Source organism: Mus pahari, chromosome 4 (assembly GCF_900095145.1).
Source record: "Mus pahari chromosome 4, PAHARI_EIJ_v1.1, whole genome shotgun sequence".
NCBI classification, from domain to species: domain Eukaryota; kingdom Metazoa; phylum Chordata; class Mammalia; order Rodentia; family Muridae; genus Mus; species Mus pahari.
In genome coordinates this window covers 97,906,908-97,922,834 of record NC_034593.1, presented here as the reverse complement: position 1 = coordinate 97,922,834, position 15,927 = coordinate 97,906,908, and the positions used below count along the sequence as shown (strand labels likewise).

Below are 15,927 nucleotides of genomic sequence, written 5' to 3'. Positions count from 1 at the left end.
GCCCGCCCACCCCCGCCGGCGCTGCGCCACACCCCCGAGCTGGGCCCGGCGCTGCTTGGATACGCGCAGCCGGGCCTCTCCTCCCCAATAGGCTGCCCGCCTGTCCTTCTTCCCCGACCCACTCCTCATTGGCTCGCGTCGCCTCCGGCTTCGGGGGTCCTGGATTCGGATGCCAAGATGCGGGACTGATTGGCTGGAACGTGGCAGGGACGGCTGAGGTCATTCCCCACCGTCGCTCGGCGTCTGCGGGCTAGGCTCCCGGAGTTGGCCTAGGGGTTACCCCTCTCCCCTCCCTGTTCAGTCTGCAGGTTTGCGGCACCTCTGGAGACCCTCGGGTTAGGATTGGGTCACGTTGCCTTCTCCACCCTTCCCCCAACCCCCCTCCAAACGCTCCTAAAAATTTCCTTCGGTGGAAACTGCGCCTGGAAAAGCCAGGGAATCCCTGAACTATTCTCAGTTGAAAAAGGGGCTCCGACGTAAACTGGTCATCAGGATTTTAACCCCAGCTCGCTGGCTCGCCCATTGTCTGCTGAAGGAGCCAAGAAGGTGAATGCGAAAATCCTATGGGGCAGATGAACATCATTACACCCGTGACTCATGAAAGCCGCAGAAGTCTTTCCAACATGTTTGGCCTCAGTCACCTTCCTCATCTGCAGGGAGGTAGTCCAGAGGCGAAAGTACTTATTGGCTTCCCCGGACTTGGAAATGTACGTAGCTTTGCCACCAAGTGTAGGTATACGGGAAGAGAATTGCCTAAAGCCCACTTTATATGTGATCATTTCAGTACAGACACATTGTGATTTTAGTTACCTAAAGCACCCTTAACCCTGCAGTAAATGCATCACACCAATTCCCTCACTGAATATGATGCCTCCTAAATTAATACTCCACCTCCAGTAAATAACCTCCCCACTGTTCCCTACACCGCAGAAGCTGCTCACACAACTTTTAGAACATGCAGTGCTGGTAAAACCAGTTCTAAATCCTTAACTTCACTCCACCTCTTCCCAACATTTCAAGTTGTTCAGTAGGAACACAGGAAGCCAGATAAAAAGATACAAAGTATGCAAAATGTTAGACCAGAGTGGAAGCAGTTGGAAGTTACTTTTAACTTTAACAGTAAACTCAAATGGCAAGCCTACCCCAGTATGCACATCGAATAGTACAAACAAAACTATTTACATATTCAGGGATTTTTTTCCTCTTCCCCAAAACCACAGTAAGAAGGGAGATGTGAAGCTTTGGAAAGTGGAGCAGGATGGCAAATCAACAGAAAAGCCCTCCAGTTTCTGAGCCACTGAACAAGATGAAAACTGATGAGTGTGTTTCTTTCCAGAAATATATATGCCACATTATTTTTTTAAGCACAACTTATTTTTAATTTGTGCCAAGTATGGATTAGATCACAAGGCAGTCAGTTACAGTAGCATGTGACCAGTTACAGAGGGGAAAAAGGGGGCTACAAAGGAATATTTCTTTGTTTGGGTGACAAAGATGAATGGTCTATTGTCTTACTATGGGGAAAGAAGAAAGCTAGCTCAACAGTGCTACCTGCTGGAGAAACTACCAGATACAGCTTTTAGCTATTTAGTTCAATTGAGTCTTTTTTTGTAGCCTTCACCAGCCTCTCAAGTTAAATATGTTCAGCCTTCACTTTTTAATGTGTTGTTTTAGTTATCCTGGAGTTTCCTCAAATTGGTAACCAGCCCGCACCGATTTTTTTTTTCCAACACCTGAGAATAACCCTAGAATCTTACCCATATTGGGCAAGCCCTGTACTTCTGCACTGGATATGTTAAATGCTATACATGAGATCTTACTTTGCCCCGCCCCCCAGAAGTATATACATTTTACAAATATGTAAAGTTACTAAAAACTGTATCTCCTCCAAATTTGTCGCAAAAATATTAATATGAGGTAATTATCACAAAGCCATACTTTTTTGTATGTAAGATCATTTCTTGACCACAACCTTAGCATTTAAAGAAAAGTAACCATCTCTTTGAATTATTCACATTGTTAATTATAGCAGATAATGCTACTGTTCTCAGTTATAATGTAGACACCCTGCCTTAGCAATAGGAGGAACTATAAGTTGGAGAGCTACACTATGTTTTTTCCTTTTGCGTTCCCTTTCCCCTGTATATTCTTGAGTGACACACCTCTTCAAAGCAACGTATTCTTTTCCACATCTGCATTAATCTATAGTGTTAAAAGCAGTACCCGACCTGGAGCAACGGCTCAGCAGTTAGGAGCTCACAGGATACCCAGGTTTAGATCCCAGCACCCATATGGCAGCTCACAACCACCTGTAACTCCAGTTCCAGGGGATCCAATGCATTCTTCTGACCTCCGCAGGCTCCTCATATATATTTGGGTACATGTGTGTGCACACACACACACAAATACATACAAATTAAAGAGATGATTGCCTCTTTTTCCCACTAGAGGTACTTAGACTGTGGGAGACTACGGATGGCCTTTCACAGCTATGACAGCTTCCCAATAAAATTTTGTTTGTTTTTCGAGACAGGGTTTCTCTGTTTAGCCCTGGCTGTCCTGGAACTCACTTTGTAGACCAGGCTGGCCTCCAACTCAGAAATCCGCCTGTCTCTGCCTCCTGAGTGCCGAGATTAAAGGCGTGCGCCACCACTCCCGGCTCCAAGAAAATTCTTAAATGACTGGTGGTTAGAATATGCTTGGTCCAGTGAATGGCACTATTAGGAGGTGTGGCCTAGTTGGAGTAGGTGTGGCCTTGGAGTGTGTCATTGTGAGTATGGGCTTTAAGACCTCATCCTAGTTGCCTTGAAGACAGTCTTCTCTAGTGGCCTTCAGATAAAGGCCTCCTGCACCATGCCTGTCTGGATGCTGCCATGCTCAAACCTCTGAACCTGTAAGTCAACCCCAATGAAATGTCCTTTTCAGAGTTGCCTTGGTCAAAGTGTCTCTTCACAGCAGTGAAACCATAAGACAATGACTAAGTTGATACAAGATTCCAGGGGCTAAATCTCACATCATACTTTATAACAGGATTAACATCAGTAGAAATCTGCAGAATGTTGATAATAAACCCAAGTTGCTTTCATTGTGTGTTTGGGCAAAACTTCTTCCTTTGCTGAACTGATATTTTCAAATGTGTTTCAGCACAAGCTTCTTTTCACTACGCTTTGAATTTTGTATGAAATCAGCTACCCATATTATTACTATTTAGTATCAGAGTACAATTTCTTAATGAAAGATTACACAAAGCCCAGCAAATAATTCCTAAGCCATCAATGGACTCTTTACCCTAGAGGACTAGCCGTGCTTCAGCCAATGCAAACCACATCTCAAATTGCTACTGAGACTTGCTGGTTACTCAAGACTTGGTGATCTGAAACCTTGAAAATCTTGAGATCAGGTCCCAACAGGTTTTTGCTAATTTAAAACAATTTTTAATTTTTAAAACTCCTGTGGATATTGTCTTCATGTCTACGTAGCAGGTGTATGCCTGGTGTCTGAGAAGGCCAGGAGAGAGTGCATCCCTGCAACTGGTGTTATAGATGATGGTGAGCTGCCATGTGGGTGCTAAGAACCACACCTGGGTCCTTTGGAAGAGCAGTAAATGCTCTTAACCACTGAGCCATCTCTACAGCAACAACTTAATGTTCTATGTTGAATGACACAGCACTTAATCTGTTAGGAGTGTTCGGAGGTCCAAATGGAATGACTGTAAATCGTAGCCATATGGGAACAGCTCCAGTGGAGGAAGTTCATAGTGCATTCCAAAGTCCAACAGAAACTTCTGAATTTTACAGTTCTCTTACTTATACAGCTTAGGTATGTAACTCTCGTTGCGACTGAGATCAAAACCAATAACATTCTTTTGTTTTTTTGTTTGTTTTGTTTTTTGAGACAGGGTTTCTCTGTGCAGCCCTGGCTGTCCTGGAACTCACTCTGTAGACCAGGCTGGCCTCGAACTCAGAAATCTGCCTGCCTCTGCCTCCCAAGTGCTGGGATTAAATCTTTTCTTTTTTTTTTAATCCCCTTTCTAAGTTTTTTTTGCAGCCCTTACCTTAACTTCATAAAAAGGGCACTCTTCCCAGACTGTCCGTTAAGACACAAAGAAGTAGGGAGGCCCCAGGAGTCTTTTGATGGCCAATGAGCAGTGTTCTCATATAAAGGAGGGCCAGGCAGTGCTGGTGCACACCTCTAGTCCCAGCATTCAGAAAGCAGATCTCTGAGTTCAAGGCCAGCCTAGGCTACAGAGCTAGTTCCAGGATAGCTAGGGCTAGAGAAACTCTTTCTCAAAAACCAACCAACCAACCCTCACTCAAAGACTTAAAATGGACTTCCAGTAGTATTAACATCTACTAACCACTGGGAGGAGCTGGACTAGTCTGAATTAATCTTCCAGTATCTAAGGCTAGAGCTGTCTGAGTTGCAGAGAACCACCACAATAAGTTTAGGACAGTCATGCTCACAGGAAAGGTATTAAGGGCATTAATTATCATTTTTGCCTACCAACATAAACATTTAAAATTATAAGATCACAGACTATTAACAAATATTTTTAATTTTTTTTATTTCAGAATTGCTGTTATGTACAGACTTCATAAAAAAACACACACACATATACTGGATATTTTCCATGACACAAGAGCTGGAAATAAAGTCTAAGGGCAATTAGAACTGAAAATGTCCCACAGAAGTTCGAGGGTGGCTCCTTAAATGTCCTTGATCACCTCCTCCAGTTCTTCCTTTGTGAACATGTGGAAATTCTGGCCAGGCTGCACCGTGGCTAGCTGCAGAGAAAAAGAAAGGGGTTAATAGCCTTGGCTGGGCTCCTTGCCAATGGCCCTAGCTTGGTCAGAAGTGTTAGTGAGGCAGCTGTCTGTGAGGAACTAAGGGATCTGCTGTCCTAGGATATCCTTTACAGCCAGCAGGTCCCTAAAATAACTCTGACTCAAAAATAAACATTCTTATTGACCAATTTTTCTATTTTAAGGTTAATCCACCATGTAACAATCAAACTGACATCATTGTTACTTCTTAAAGTTACTTCAGGAAACTCACAAAGCAGCAGCAATGTACATACATACATACATACATACATACATACATACATACATACAAACACACACAAAATTGTGTTGTTTTTAAAAGAGTTCTGTATTTCATGTATATGAGTGCTCTGTCTGCATGCATGCATGCAAGAAGGGGACATCAGATCCCATTATAGGTGGGGAGCTTCCATGTGGGTGCTGGGAATTGAACTCAGGACCTCTGGAAGAACAGCCAATGCCCTTAACCTCTGAGCCATCTCTCTAGCCCCTAGGAGTATAAAGTAGGGCCCAGCCCTCAGAATGGCTCAGGAAGGGAAGACACCTGTCTGTCACCCAAGCCAGAATCTGGACCTCAGATCCTGCTGTGGAAGGACTGAACTGGCTCTTATAAGAGTTTTAATCTGCCCTCCACAAACATGCTGTGTGGTATGTCTGCCTGCCCTGATACATACCATACATAGAAAATAAATGTATATAACACACATACACACACACACACACTTTTGAACATAAAAAAATTGTACTTAGCATTCAACACGTACTAGGCAAGTACCCTACCACTGAGCTATTATTTCCAGTCTCAAAGAAATATATTTAAAGCATATTTATAAACTCCCAAGATGAACTTGTGTGACAATGAGTTACCTGGCCATCCTGTGTTGTCATTTCCTTACTTGTGAAATAGGAACACTAAATATAGCAGTGAGGATTAAACAGTGCTTACGATATTAGTAAGGAACAAATAATTGTTAGCTATCATTGTTAGATATTTTCTCTATACCTGTCTTTGTGGCAACCTAACAACAACAACAACAACAACAACAACAACAACAAAAAACCCAGTTATTTTGGTTAAGGGGAGAATGAAGAGAATCCAGTAGTAGTACAGTGGGGAAGCATTCTGAGTATCAGGAATATCCAGCAGCAAGTTCGAGCGTTTGTGTATGTGTGTGTGTGTGTGTGTGTGTGTGTGTGTGACACATACACACTTATTCAACTGACACCATCATCCCTACACAGCATGAAACCCCATGTTTGGGAACAACCCTGACAAAGAGGCATTACTTCACATTTGCCTCAAAGGGTTTTGGTGCTTGTTTAATTAAAAAAGATTTACTCTTTTAAACTTATGCTAATGTGTGTGGGCCTGCATGATTATGTGTGCACCACATGTGTGAAGGAGCCTGGAGGCCAAAAGTCAGGGTCAGGTCGCCTGAAAGTGCAGTTATAGGCAGCTGTAAGCCATCATATGGCTTCTGGGAACCCAGCCTAGGGTCTCTGCAAGACCAGTAAGATGCTCTCAACTGCTTAGCCATCTTTCCAGGCAAGTGCGCTTGTTTTAAAAGTTTTTTTGTCATTTTTAATTTTAAAATTAGACACAAGTGTATTTTGTATGTGTGGACATGTGTGTTCATATATTTAGGTGCATGTGCAGAGGGTGGCAAGTGCAGCCTTGGCTGGTGTTCCCTGGGTGCTATCTTGTTTTTGCTCAGACATGGGATCTACTGGCTGGGAGCGCACCAAGTAGGCTAGGATGTCTGTCTGTCCTCAGGGAACCACTCAAATCTGTTTCCTAAACATTGGGATTACAAGCACACACCATCATTCCTGGCATTTTTACATGGATTCTGAAGATCAAACTCAAATCTTTGTAAGCATTTTACTAAGCTAGATCCCAACCCCACTCTACAGCATTTAAAAATAGGATTACTTTGAAAGTTTGCAGACAAAATCAGCACAATCTAGTCTACAATTATTATTCTTTTTAAGTAAAATTTGGGGGTGGGAGGGGGTGAATACATCTAATAAACTGATCTGGAAAAGATTAAAATAAATGCTTTCCTCACAAAGCCTGTCTAATAGATTCTCCTAAAAGATATATCTAATCACACAAAATGCCAGAAAAATTCAAAAATAATTTACAAACCTGTATTAGGTAAAGTACTCTAGTCCCTATAGCCTATGAATTCTATTATACAGGTGCTATAAATATAAATAGCATTGCCATTTTTCTTTAGAGCATTACTTAAACAATTTAAGTGAGGACAGAGATGCAGTATCAATAAATGGAATCAAGACTACAGGATTGTTTTGTGAGGTCACTCATGTCCCAAGGGTAATACTTCCAAAAGATTACAGGGACTAAAAACAAACTGGGCAACCTGAACAAGAAGACCCTCTAGAAGCAGGAGGCAAACGACTACTAACAGGTTCTGAACCCTGTGCTGCCTTCAGGAAGTTACTCATCACTACTCAAGTAAAAATATCCCGTATCATTCGCACAATGATATGCATTTACATAATGAATAAGATTCTTTTCTATTTATTTCACTTTCGTTTTATAAAACCTCCAGGAAGCAGGTACACAGATGCTTTCTTTCGCTCATCAATAATTCATGTGTGTACTAGTTATGGGTGCTAGAAAATAGGACTCCAGATAAAGTCCTGCTCTTCACTTACTAAGGATGCTAGATGCCAGAGGCTTTCAATGTCACCCACTGTTGAACAGGAGTGCTGAGTGTTCAGAAAGGAGAGCCCCAAGAGTCCAGGGAGGAGTCCCGGAAGAAAGATTTATGAGTTGTGTATTAACTGAAGAGACTGTGACACGGTAACTCCACAAGGATAGGTGGAATAGAAGGTGAGGTGAAGAGGTATGCTGGCTTACATCTCTTACATTACAGCAGTCTAAAGTACAGAACCCAAGCTGTGGTGGAACACATCTATAAACTCCATCACTAAGCTCCTGAGTCAGGAAGACAGTAACTGACTAGCCCAGACTACACAGAATTCCAGGACAGCCCGGCCCAACTAATAAGATCCTATCAAAGACAAAACAGCCGGGCGCGGTGGCGCATGCCTTTAATCCTAGCACTTGGGAGGCAGAAGCAAGAGGATCTCTGAGTTCAAAGCCAGCCTGGTCTACAGCATGAGATCCAGAACAGTCAGGGCTACACAGAGAAAGAAACCTGGTCTGGAAAAACAACAACAACAAACAAAACAAAACAAAACAAAACAAAACACTCAGGACTTAAAATAGACCTGGGAACACCCGTTGTGAAGCAGGGGATGTACTACACACTGCGGTGGGGAAGAACCACCCACACAGTTATTACAAGGCAGCAGAGACTAGATTTGCTTACGAGGTCAAAGTCTTGTAGGTTCTAGTGTGAATGACAAGTACACGGCTGGTGTTACCAACCAGGATTAGAAATATTAGGGAGCTGGAGAGATGGCTCTGTGGTTAAGAGCACTGACTACTCATCTAGAGGTCCTGAGTTCAATTCCCAGCAACCACATGGTGGCTCACAACCATCTGTAATGGGATCCAAACACTTCTTCTGTCATGAAGAGAGGTACAATGTACTCATATAAATAAATCTTAAAAAAAAAAAAAAAAAAATAAGAGAGAGAAATAAATTAAGACAAGAAAAGTTCTGTCTGGAAAGATAATGGTTTTAATTTAGGACTGTCAAGCAGGAGTGACAATGTTAGATGGCCAAATGGTAGTTCTAGAGTTGGTCAGAAAACCATGACAAGCTGGATTTACCACAGCCAAGAGCAGTCTGGAGAATGGTAGTGACTAAGAAATAAAGAGAAAAAAAGATACTGAATATAGCTTCTGTTTGAAAAAAAGACTTAGCAATAAAGGTTAAAAAGTAGGCTACAAGGAATACCCCACAGCTATAAAAAAATCTAGGAGGCAACTGATATGACCAGGTAAACTTCAAAATTATGGCACAAAGAAGCACACATTAAACAACCCAGCTTGTATAAAATTCTAGAATGTTCTAAGAGTAGAGGTCAGTGTTGGGAAAATGAGTATAGCAGGGCTGGAGAAGCTTTGGAGAGGAGGACAAAATGCTTCTATCTTAACAACAGTGGCAGTTACAATTGTCAAAGCTCCATGAACTGCATAGCTGAAAGTGTTGTACATCAAAGATGATTTCTATAACAAGACAGGACATACATTAAATGGAAGACTTTTTGTTGTTTTTGGAACTGGTCTTATTATAGTCCTGGCCAACCTGGAACATGCTATGCAGACTGGACTGGACTGGACTGTTGGAACACTGGTGTATGTCTCTGCCTCAGGTGCTGTGATTACAGGGTACCAGGCTGAGGTTGTAGTTGTGTGCTACCACTTTCTGTTTTAGCTTTCTCACAGCTGACATTATAGGGCCCATCAGAATCAGATTTGAAGCTCTAAGTCTCAGGCCTCTTTTCCAAAGACTCTCAGGGCTAAGAAGCCTGCAGTAAGAGCATGGCTGCAGTGGAAGTGGAAGGAGACTGACTGTCTGACAGGGAGTTACTGTGTTCACTGAGCCCAGACCAGACAGAATGACACTCTTTCCACAGCACTACACTGAAAGAACAAGGAGCTATCCCCGTAGCCTCAAGGCTTTCGCTGTGAAACCAAGAGCTAACATCTGAATTCTGTTGAGGTGCCAAGATGCTCTCATCCAGGACCAAGAACATCAGAAAGGCACTGATAGCTCTCTAAGGGTCAAGATCACCATGAGCTATTGAATCTCACATCTCAGAGACTAGCAAGAGGAAGAATTTTAAAATGTAAATTTTAAAACCACCAAGGATCCCCACAGCAGTGAAGAGAAACTAATACAACCAGGTGACCTTTAAAAATATGCTGAGTCAAAATTAAGACAGAAGGCACACATGATATAACCTCCCAAGGCACACATTATATAACCTCCCATACATGAAATTCTAGAATGTAATTTCCATGCATTTTCCACCTAGGAACCATGTTAAAATAAAGCTCCTTTCTACTTCTGCTCAGAGATAAACTGGTCCCTCATCTTCCTTGGACTCCATTTCTAGTGTCCACCTTTCCCCTTTTATGACACCAACAAGATCCCAAGACTCCCATGCTGTCTTTAATTAATCAACTTTTCATAAGGGATTAATTCTACCACTCAGCCCAACAAACATCCTGGTTGGTGCTGATTTGGTTTAGTTATTAACTTGTGACTACAGCATCAGTTATAATAGTTAGTGCTTTTTAAACTTTTTTAAAAATAAGAAATATACATATATATTATGTCTCTAGGGGTAATTGCTATTCTAGCTTGAGCTAGTATTTAAGTGTAGTCCAGCAATCATTTCCCTCATTCTTATCTCCCTTTTCCTACCTGAAATGCCTTGTACCTCAATGTTCCCCACTCTCCTTAATTTCACAGTAACACTCACCCACTCAGCAAATAACCCAACAATTTCTAGGCAAATACAGGACACTTTTTCCTGTTTATTTCAAAACCTACACGTGTACTCATCATTGCTTCCTTTCCTAAGTGTTAACACTGTAAATAACATCCAGAAACCGACCCCATGCCTTCCCAATTCTTATTATTTGCCACACCCCTATTCCACAACCAAAGAGAGAAAAGAAAAAAATCCTGTTTGATTTTACTAGGCTGAGGTGAGAACCCAGGGCCTTGTGCTAGGCAGGCTCTTTAACGTAGAGCCACACCCAGTCCTGTGACCCTTGGCAATGCTATTGGTCTCTTTTCCTGGGGTGCGCTTTTGCTCCCTCTTGCAGACATCAGCTCCTCAGGGTGCTTCCTCACATCCTTCTCTAGGCCTTCGTTCACAGGGAAAGCTGTTCTCACTGAGTCCAGAGGTTCTAGCCACACCCTTTTCACCTGCGTGCAGCACAGCACAGCACTTAGCTAGGGACTGGATTTCCTACACTCTTTCCCTGCACCTGCCATACTACCTATAATAAAGCTGGCTACGTATATCAGGGTCTCAGCAACACTTAATTTTACTTTTTTTTTTATTTTTTGGGTTTTTTTGTTTGTTTGTTTTTTTGAGACAGGGTTTCTCTGTGTAGCCCCGGCTGTCCTGGAACTCACTCTGTAGACCAGGCTAGCCTCGAACTCAGAAATCCATCTGCCTCTGCCTCCCAAGTGCTGGGATTAAAGGCGTGCGCCACCACTGCCCAGCTCATTAATCTCTGTTTCTTTAGTGCTGTGTTTCTGCTGACATTCATCAGTCCTAAGAAAGAAGCACACCAGTCCTTTCCTTCGTTCTTAAATCCACTGTACTTGGCTCCCATCATCACCACTTCATTAGCACTGACTAGGATGCAAATGCTATCAATGACCAAAAAACAGATCAGGCAAAATATGTTTTCCTGATGTAGTCTGTCTCAGCAACGAGGTGGGAGCAAGGCGCAAGGTGGGAGCAGTATGGCGTGAGGCTGGAGAGGTGGGGGCAGTACCTCGATGTTGGTTGCGTTGAGCTTCTCCTCCATGACTTGCTTGAGGATGATGAGTGAAGACTTGATGGCCTCCTTCAGAGTCATGGACTTCAAAGAGAAAGGAGCTGTTAATTGAACGTGATTCCTTCCTTTAACCCTCCCCGCATCTCTCTGAAGAAACAACTTAGCCGATATTAATAAATCTTACACCTTTACTTGTATAATGGAGTACATTATATAATAATGTAAATATTCAAGGATATATACAATATACTTAGAATAAAAATGTCTTACTAACGCTCATGTAGTAAACCACCCTTGAGAAAGAGGAAAAGGCTGTACACCCTAGTATACGTGCATCTGAACTCCATGGTCTGAGGGACGCTATAACCTGGTGAGCAGCCTAGTGACACCCAAGTGACCTAAAGAGGGCAATCCAATGGTTCAGAAAATTCACTTCTCATTTTATTTCCTTCTTAGTTAGGGTTTCTATTGTGACAAACACCATGACCAAAAGTAACTTTGGAAGAAAGGTTTTATTTCGTCTTAGAACTCTCGGGTCACACTCCATCACTGAGGGAAGTAGAGGAAGGAAAGGAAGCAGAGCCTATGGAGGAGTGCTGCTTACTGGCTTGTTCTTCTTGGCTTGCTCGGTTTGCTATCTTATACATCCCAGAGCCACTTGCACAGAGATGGCGCCACCTGTAGGGAGCTAGACCCTCCCATACTAATCACTAATCAAGAAAACATTCTACAGACTTGCCCGCAACCTAATTTAATGAGGTATTCCCTCATTTCAAATTCCTCTTCCTATATAGCCCTCACTTGTGCCAAGCTGACCACACACACACACACACACACACACACACACACACACACACACACACCGGCACCAACTAACATTTAATTTTCCCCACATACGAGATCTACATTACAAGCAAACGGCATTTCTCTCTGCTTTGTTCTGCTGCATCAGCAAATACTGCAGGTCGGTGGCAACCTTATATTGAACAAGCTTACTGGTAACACTTTCTAAAAGCTAACAGGATTATTTTGTGTCTCTGTCACTTCTGATTAATTCTCACATCAGTGTGATCTGTTTGGTAACCATTTTTCTTCTCTTTTGTGTCTGTATTTTCAGGTATGTGCAGATTCGGGGTGTGTGTGTATGGGGGGGTTTGCACATGCACCCATGTGGAAGTCAGAGGACAACTTGGATGTTACTCCTCAGATATCTTTTTGAAATCAATCTCTCTCTGGTCTGGAATTCACCAAGCAGGCTAGGCTGCCTCCAGTGATCCCCCTGTCTCTGCCTTCCCAGCACTGGGATTAAAAGCCTCTACTACAATGCCTGGCTACCCCCTCCATTTTCCAAGAAGATTTTTTAACGATGTCCATCTTTGTGTGGGTATACACAGGAGTGCAGGTGCCCTCGGAGACCAAAACAGGGTGTCAGATTCCCTAGAGCTGCAGTTACACGGATGCTGCAAACCGAACTCTAGTCAACCTTGACAAATGTAGCAGATGTCCTCACTGATGTACTGCCCATCTTTTGGAGGGATTTTTCTACATTCCCAAGACAAAATAATACTGAACGAGGTCAATCTAAGGATGTTATTACAGTAAAAGGAAGAGTCCCATGCTTCCCACTTTAAATCAAAAACTGAAAATGATAAAGCTTAGTATAGCTTATCAAGATTTAATTTAGGCTGAAAGCTAGGCCTCTTGTGACAAATAGTTAAGCAAGCTGTGAAAAGGGAAAGAAAAGGCCCCTTTTTAAAAAGCAATTTTAAAAGTGTACAGTCTCATATATTTGTGCAAGTGATCTTCCAGGGAAAACAGCCCAAGCCCTCCTTTTCCTTTTTATATTGCATAAGTTTAGCTGATAAAGCACAGAAAAGCCTGAGCATCAATCACATTTTGGAATGAAAATTCTGTGCATAAACACTATCACACACTATCATATACTACACCTAATTTTTCATGAAAGCAAGAGTTCACTGATGCCACAGATGCTCCTGTATCCCTTTAAGAAGCTGTCACAGCCACCTAACCCTTAATAGCCATCAACACAAAGGTAAGAAGCACCATAGCAAAAGAATTACAATTTGCTTATCATTTTTAGTGGTAAAAAATTGCAATTAAATTATGAAAAGCTGTGGTGACTTAAATGAGCAATGTCCCCACAGGTTCTGATGTCTGAGTGCTTGGTGCCCAGTTGGTGGTACTATTTGGGGAGGCTTAGGAGGGCTTAGGAGGCATAGCCTTGCTGGAGCAACTATTCACTGGGGGCAGGCTTTGAGAGCTTACAGCTTCACCCTACTTCCAGTTTGCTTTCTCTTCTTTGTGCTTGCATTGAAGATGTGAGCTCTCCTGCTCCTGGAGCCTTGCATGCCACTTGCTGCCATGCATTCCTGCAATGATGGACTCTTGTCCCTCTGGAGTCATAAGCCCAAATAAATTCTTCCTTCTATAAACTTCCTTGGTCATGGTGTTCTATCATAGTGTTGGAAAAGTAACTAATACAGTCATAGTAATAGTTACAGTATAATGAAAACCTAACTTTTGTATAGACTTATTTATATGCCAAACCCAAAATACCTCCTAAATATGCCTATGTTAGGTGCTAATGTGAGCAGACATTCCCTATGTGACCCACCTGGGTAGCCTTCAACCACAGATACGAACTACAAAAGCCCAAATCTCACTATTCTAGAAAGGAAGTACCAACTACTCACTTGCCTCACTATCTACACTAGGCATTATTAACTGCTAAGTGAAGCTGTCAGGATAGAGGACAAACATTGTGCTATAGTCATAGCATGGCACATTATTCAGAAAAAATAAAAAAATAAAAACAAAAAACAAACTTAACAGTACAACAAGAAAGCTAGGCCTGGTGGCATATGCCTCTAATCTCAGAGCTAGGAAAGCAGAAGTAAGAGGATCTCAACGAGTTTGAGACCAGCCAGGTCTACTTAGCAAGTACCAGTACATCTAGGACCACACAGAGAGAACCTGTCTCAGGAACTAAAAAATATCATCGGTAAATCACATTAGTGTGGACAGCCTTGGCTTCAATTCCAGCATAAACTCACAACAACCAAAGTGACAAGCTGTATTAATTTCACTTATGAAAAGGACAAGAACAGACAAATCTATACTGGTATATAGTTGCAAATGAGGAGAAAGATTACTAAGCACTTTGGCAGATAAATTGTGTTGTGTGTCTTGTTTTAGGTTGTGATTCCAACTGACACACACTGTCAAAACTTAGACCAAAACTCTTCAGGTCTATAGTTGTATTCAAACAGACGTTAAACACTGACTTTAAAGATAACAAGAACATTAAGAATGGTTGATTACCTTGTGGTAAACTTCTTGCAAGGAGCTCTGGGCACCCTCAGAAGCAGAGCCAATTGCTCGAGCATCACACTGTACAAAGGTCCCAGATGGGTCCATGTGAAACCTTAAAGGACATCAATGTTTAAGCCACAAACACCTCACTAAAAGAAGTGTAAGCATTTTACCCTGTAGCCAGGACATGCCACTGCAATACTGAGGCACAGCCCCTAAAGACTTATTTTGAAAAAACAGTTCTTTTAAAGGGTCCTGACTAATGATATACACATCTGTATACATATGCAAATGTTACAATAAAACCTATTTTGTGCTAAACAAAAAATTCAAATTTAACATTAAAATTTAAACATTAAACTGATTTTTTTTTTTAAAAGAAAACGTTAATAAAATCATGAACTTCCTCAGGACCTTGGGTGAGAGAATGACAGACAGTATACATAACCATGGCACCTATGTCCACCTAAGACATCAACAGGAGAATGACCACGTACACCTCTGTCAATCTTATCTGTGATACACCGATATGAGAGTGAGCACTACATGGTAACAGCAATGAGGTAACTTCTCAGTCTTTAGAGAATTAGTGCTGGCTAGACAGAGGCTTCTTCATGGATCCCCAACAATGGTATAAACAGCACAGAAACACTGGCTCAGAAGTCCTACTTTTCATCAATTTTTGCTTCTTTCCTTTTATTTTTTATCTCATTTATTCATTCATTGGTTGGTTGGTTTTTTGAACAAGGTTTCTCCATGTAGCCCTGGCTGGAATCGAACTCATGTAGATCCACCTGCCCTGCCATCCCAAAGCAGGGGTGGGAAATGATACTTACAGTTGGGGTCCTTTCTCATCAACTCCTCCAAACAACAATGCTACTCCAAAGGGACGAGACTAGAACCAAAAAGAATTAATTTAGAAAAGGCTACAAATAATGTGAGTCCTCAGAAATGTGTGCAGAGGACAAACGTTCTCAGTCCTACAGAACAGCCAGCAGGCTCAACACAAGCATCAGAACTAACTCACCATAGCCCCTGGATCTGCATCTTCTTCTCCAAACTGCAAAGCCAGATTGGACACAGCCTGGGTCACACTCTCGACCGTCATTGTCTCATTATAGGTGAACCAGTGGTTCTATAAAAGAGTAAACAATGATACTGCTTCTTGGTAAGAAGGAAACTCACACCAACCATAATCTCATGCTCACATGCCTCTTCTGTATGGGACAGGGTCTCACTGAATATCAGACCCAGAACTTACAATCCTCCCAAGAGCTAGATCACCTGCCCATATCAACATGTTCC

The 15,927-nt window shown here is 42.1% G+C and overlaps 1 protein-coding gene across 1 annotated transcript in view; it reads right to left on the bottom strand.

Moving 5' to 3' along the window:
- Positions 1–4,545: 4,545 nt before the first annotated feature.
- Psma5 (proteasome subunit alpha 5) overlaps positions 4,546–15,927 on the bottom strand; it is a 21,804-nt gene continuing 10,422 nt past the window's right edge. The window contains exons 5-9 of the mRNA XM_021196033.1: positions 15,650–15,757; positions 15,459–15,517; positions 14,632–14,734; positions 11,287–11,373; positions 4,546–4,784 (exon numbers count right to left, since the gene is read on the bottom strand). Coding sequence (XP_021051692.1) covers positions 4,707–4,784; positions 11,287–11,373; positions 14,632–14,734; positions 15,459–15,517; positions 15,650–15,757 — 435 coding nt within the window. The 3' untranslated portion in view covers positions 4,546–4,706. The remainder of the gene's footprint in view (positions 4,785–11,286; positions 11,374–14,631; positions 14,735–15,458; positions 15,518–15,649; positions 15,758–15,927) is intronic.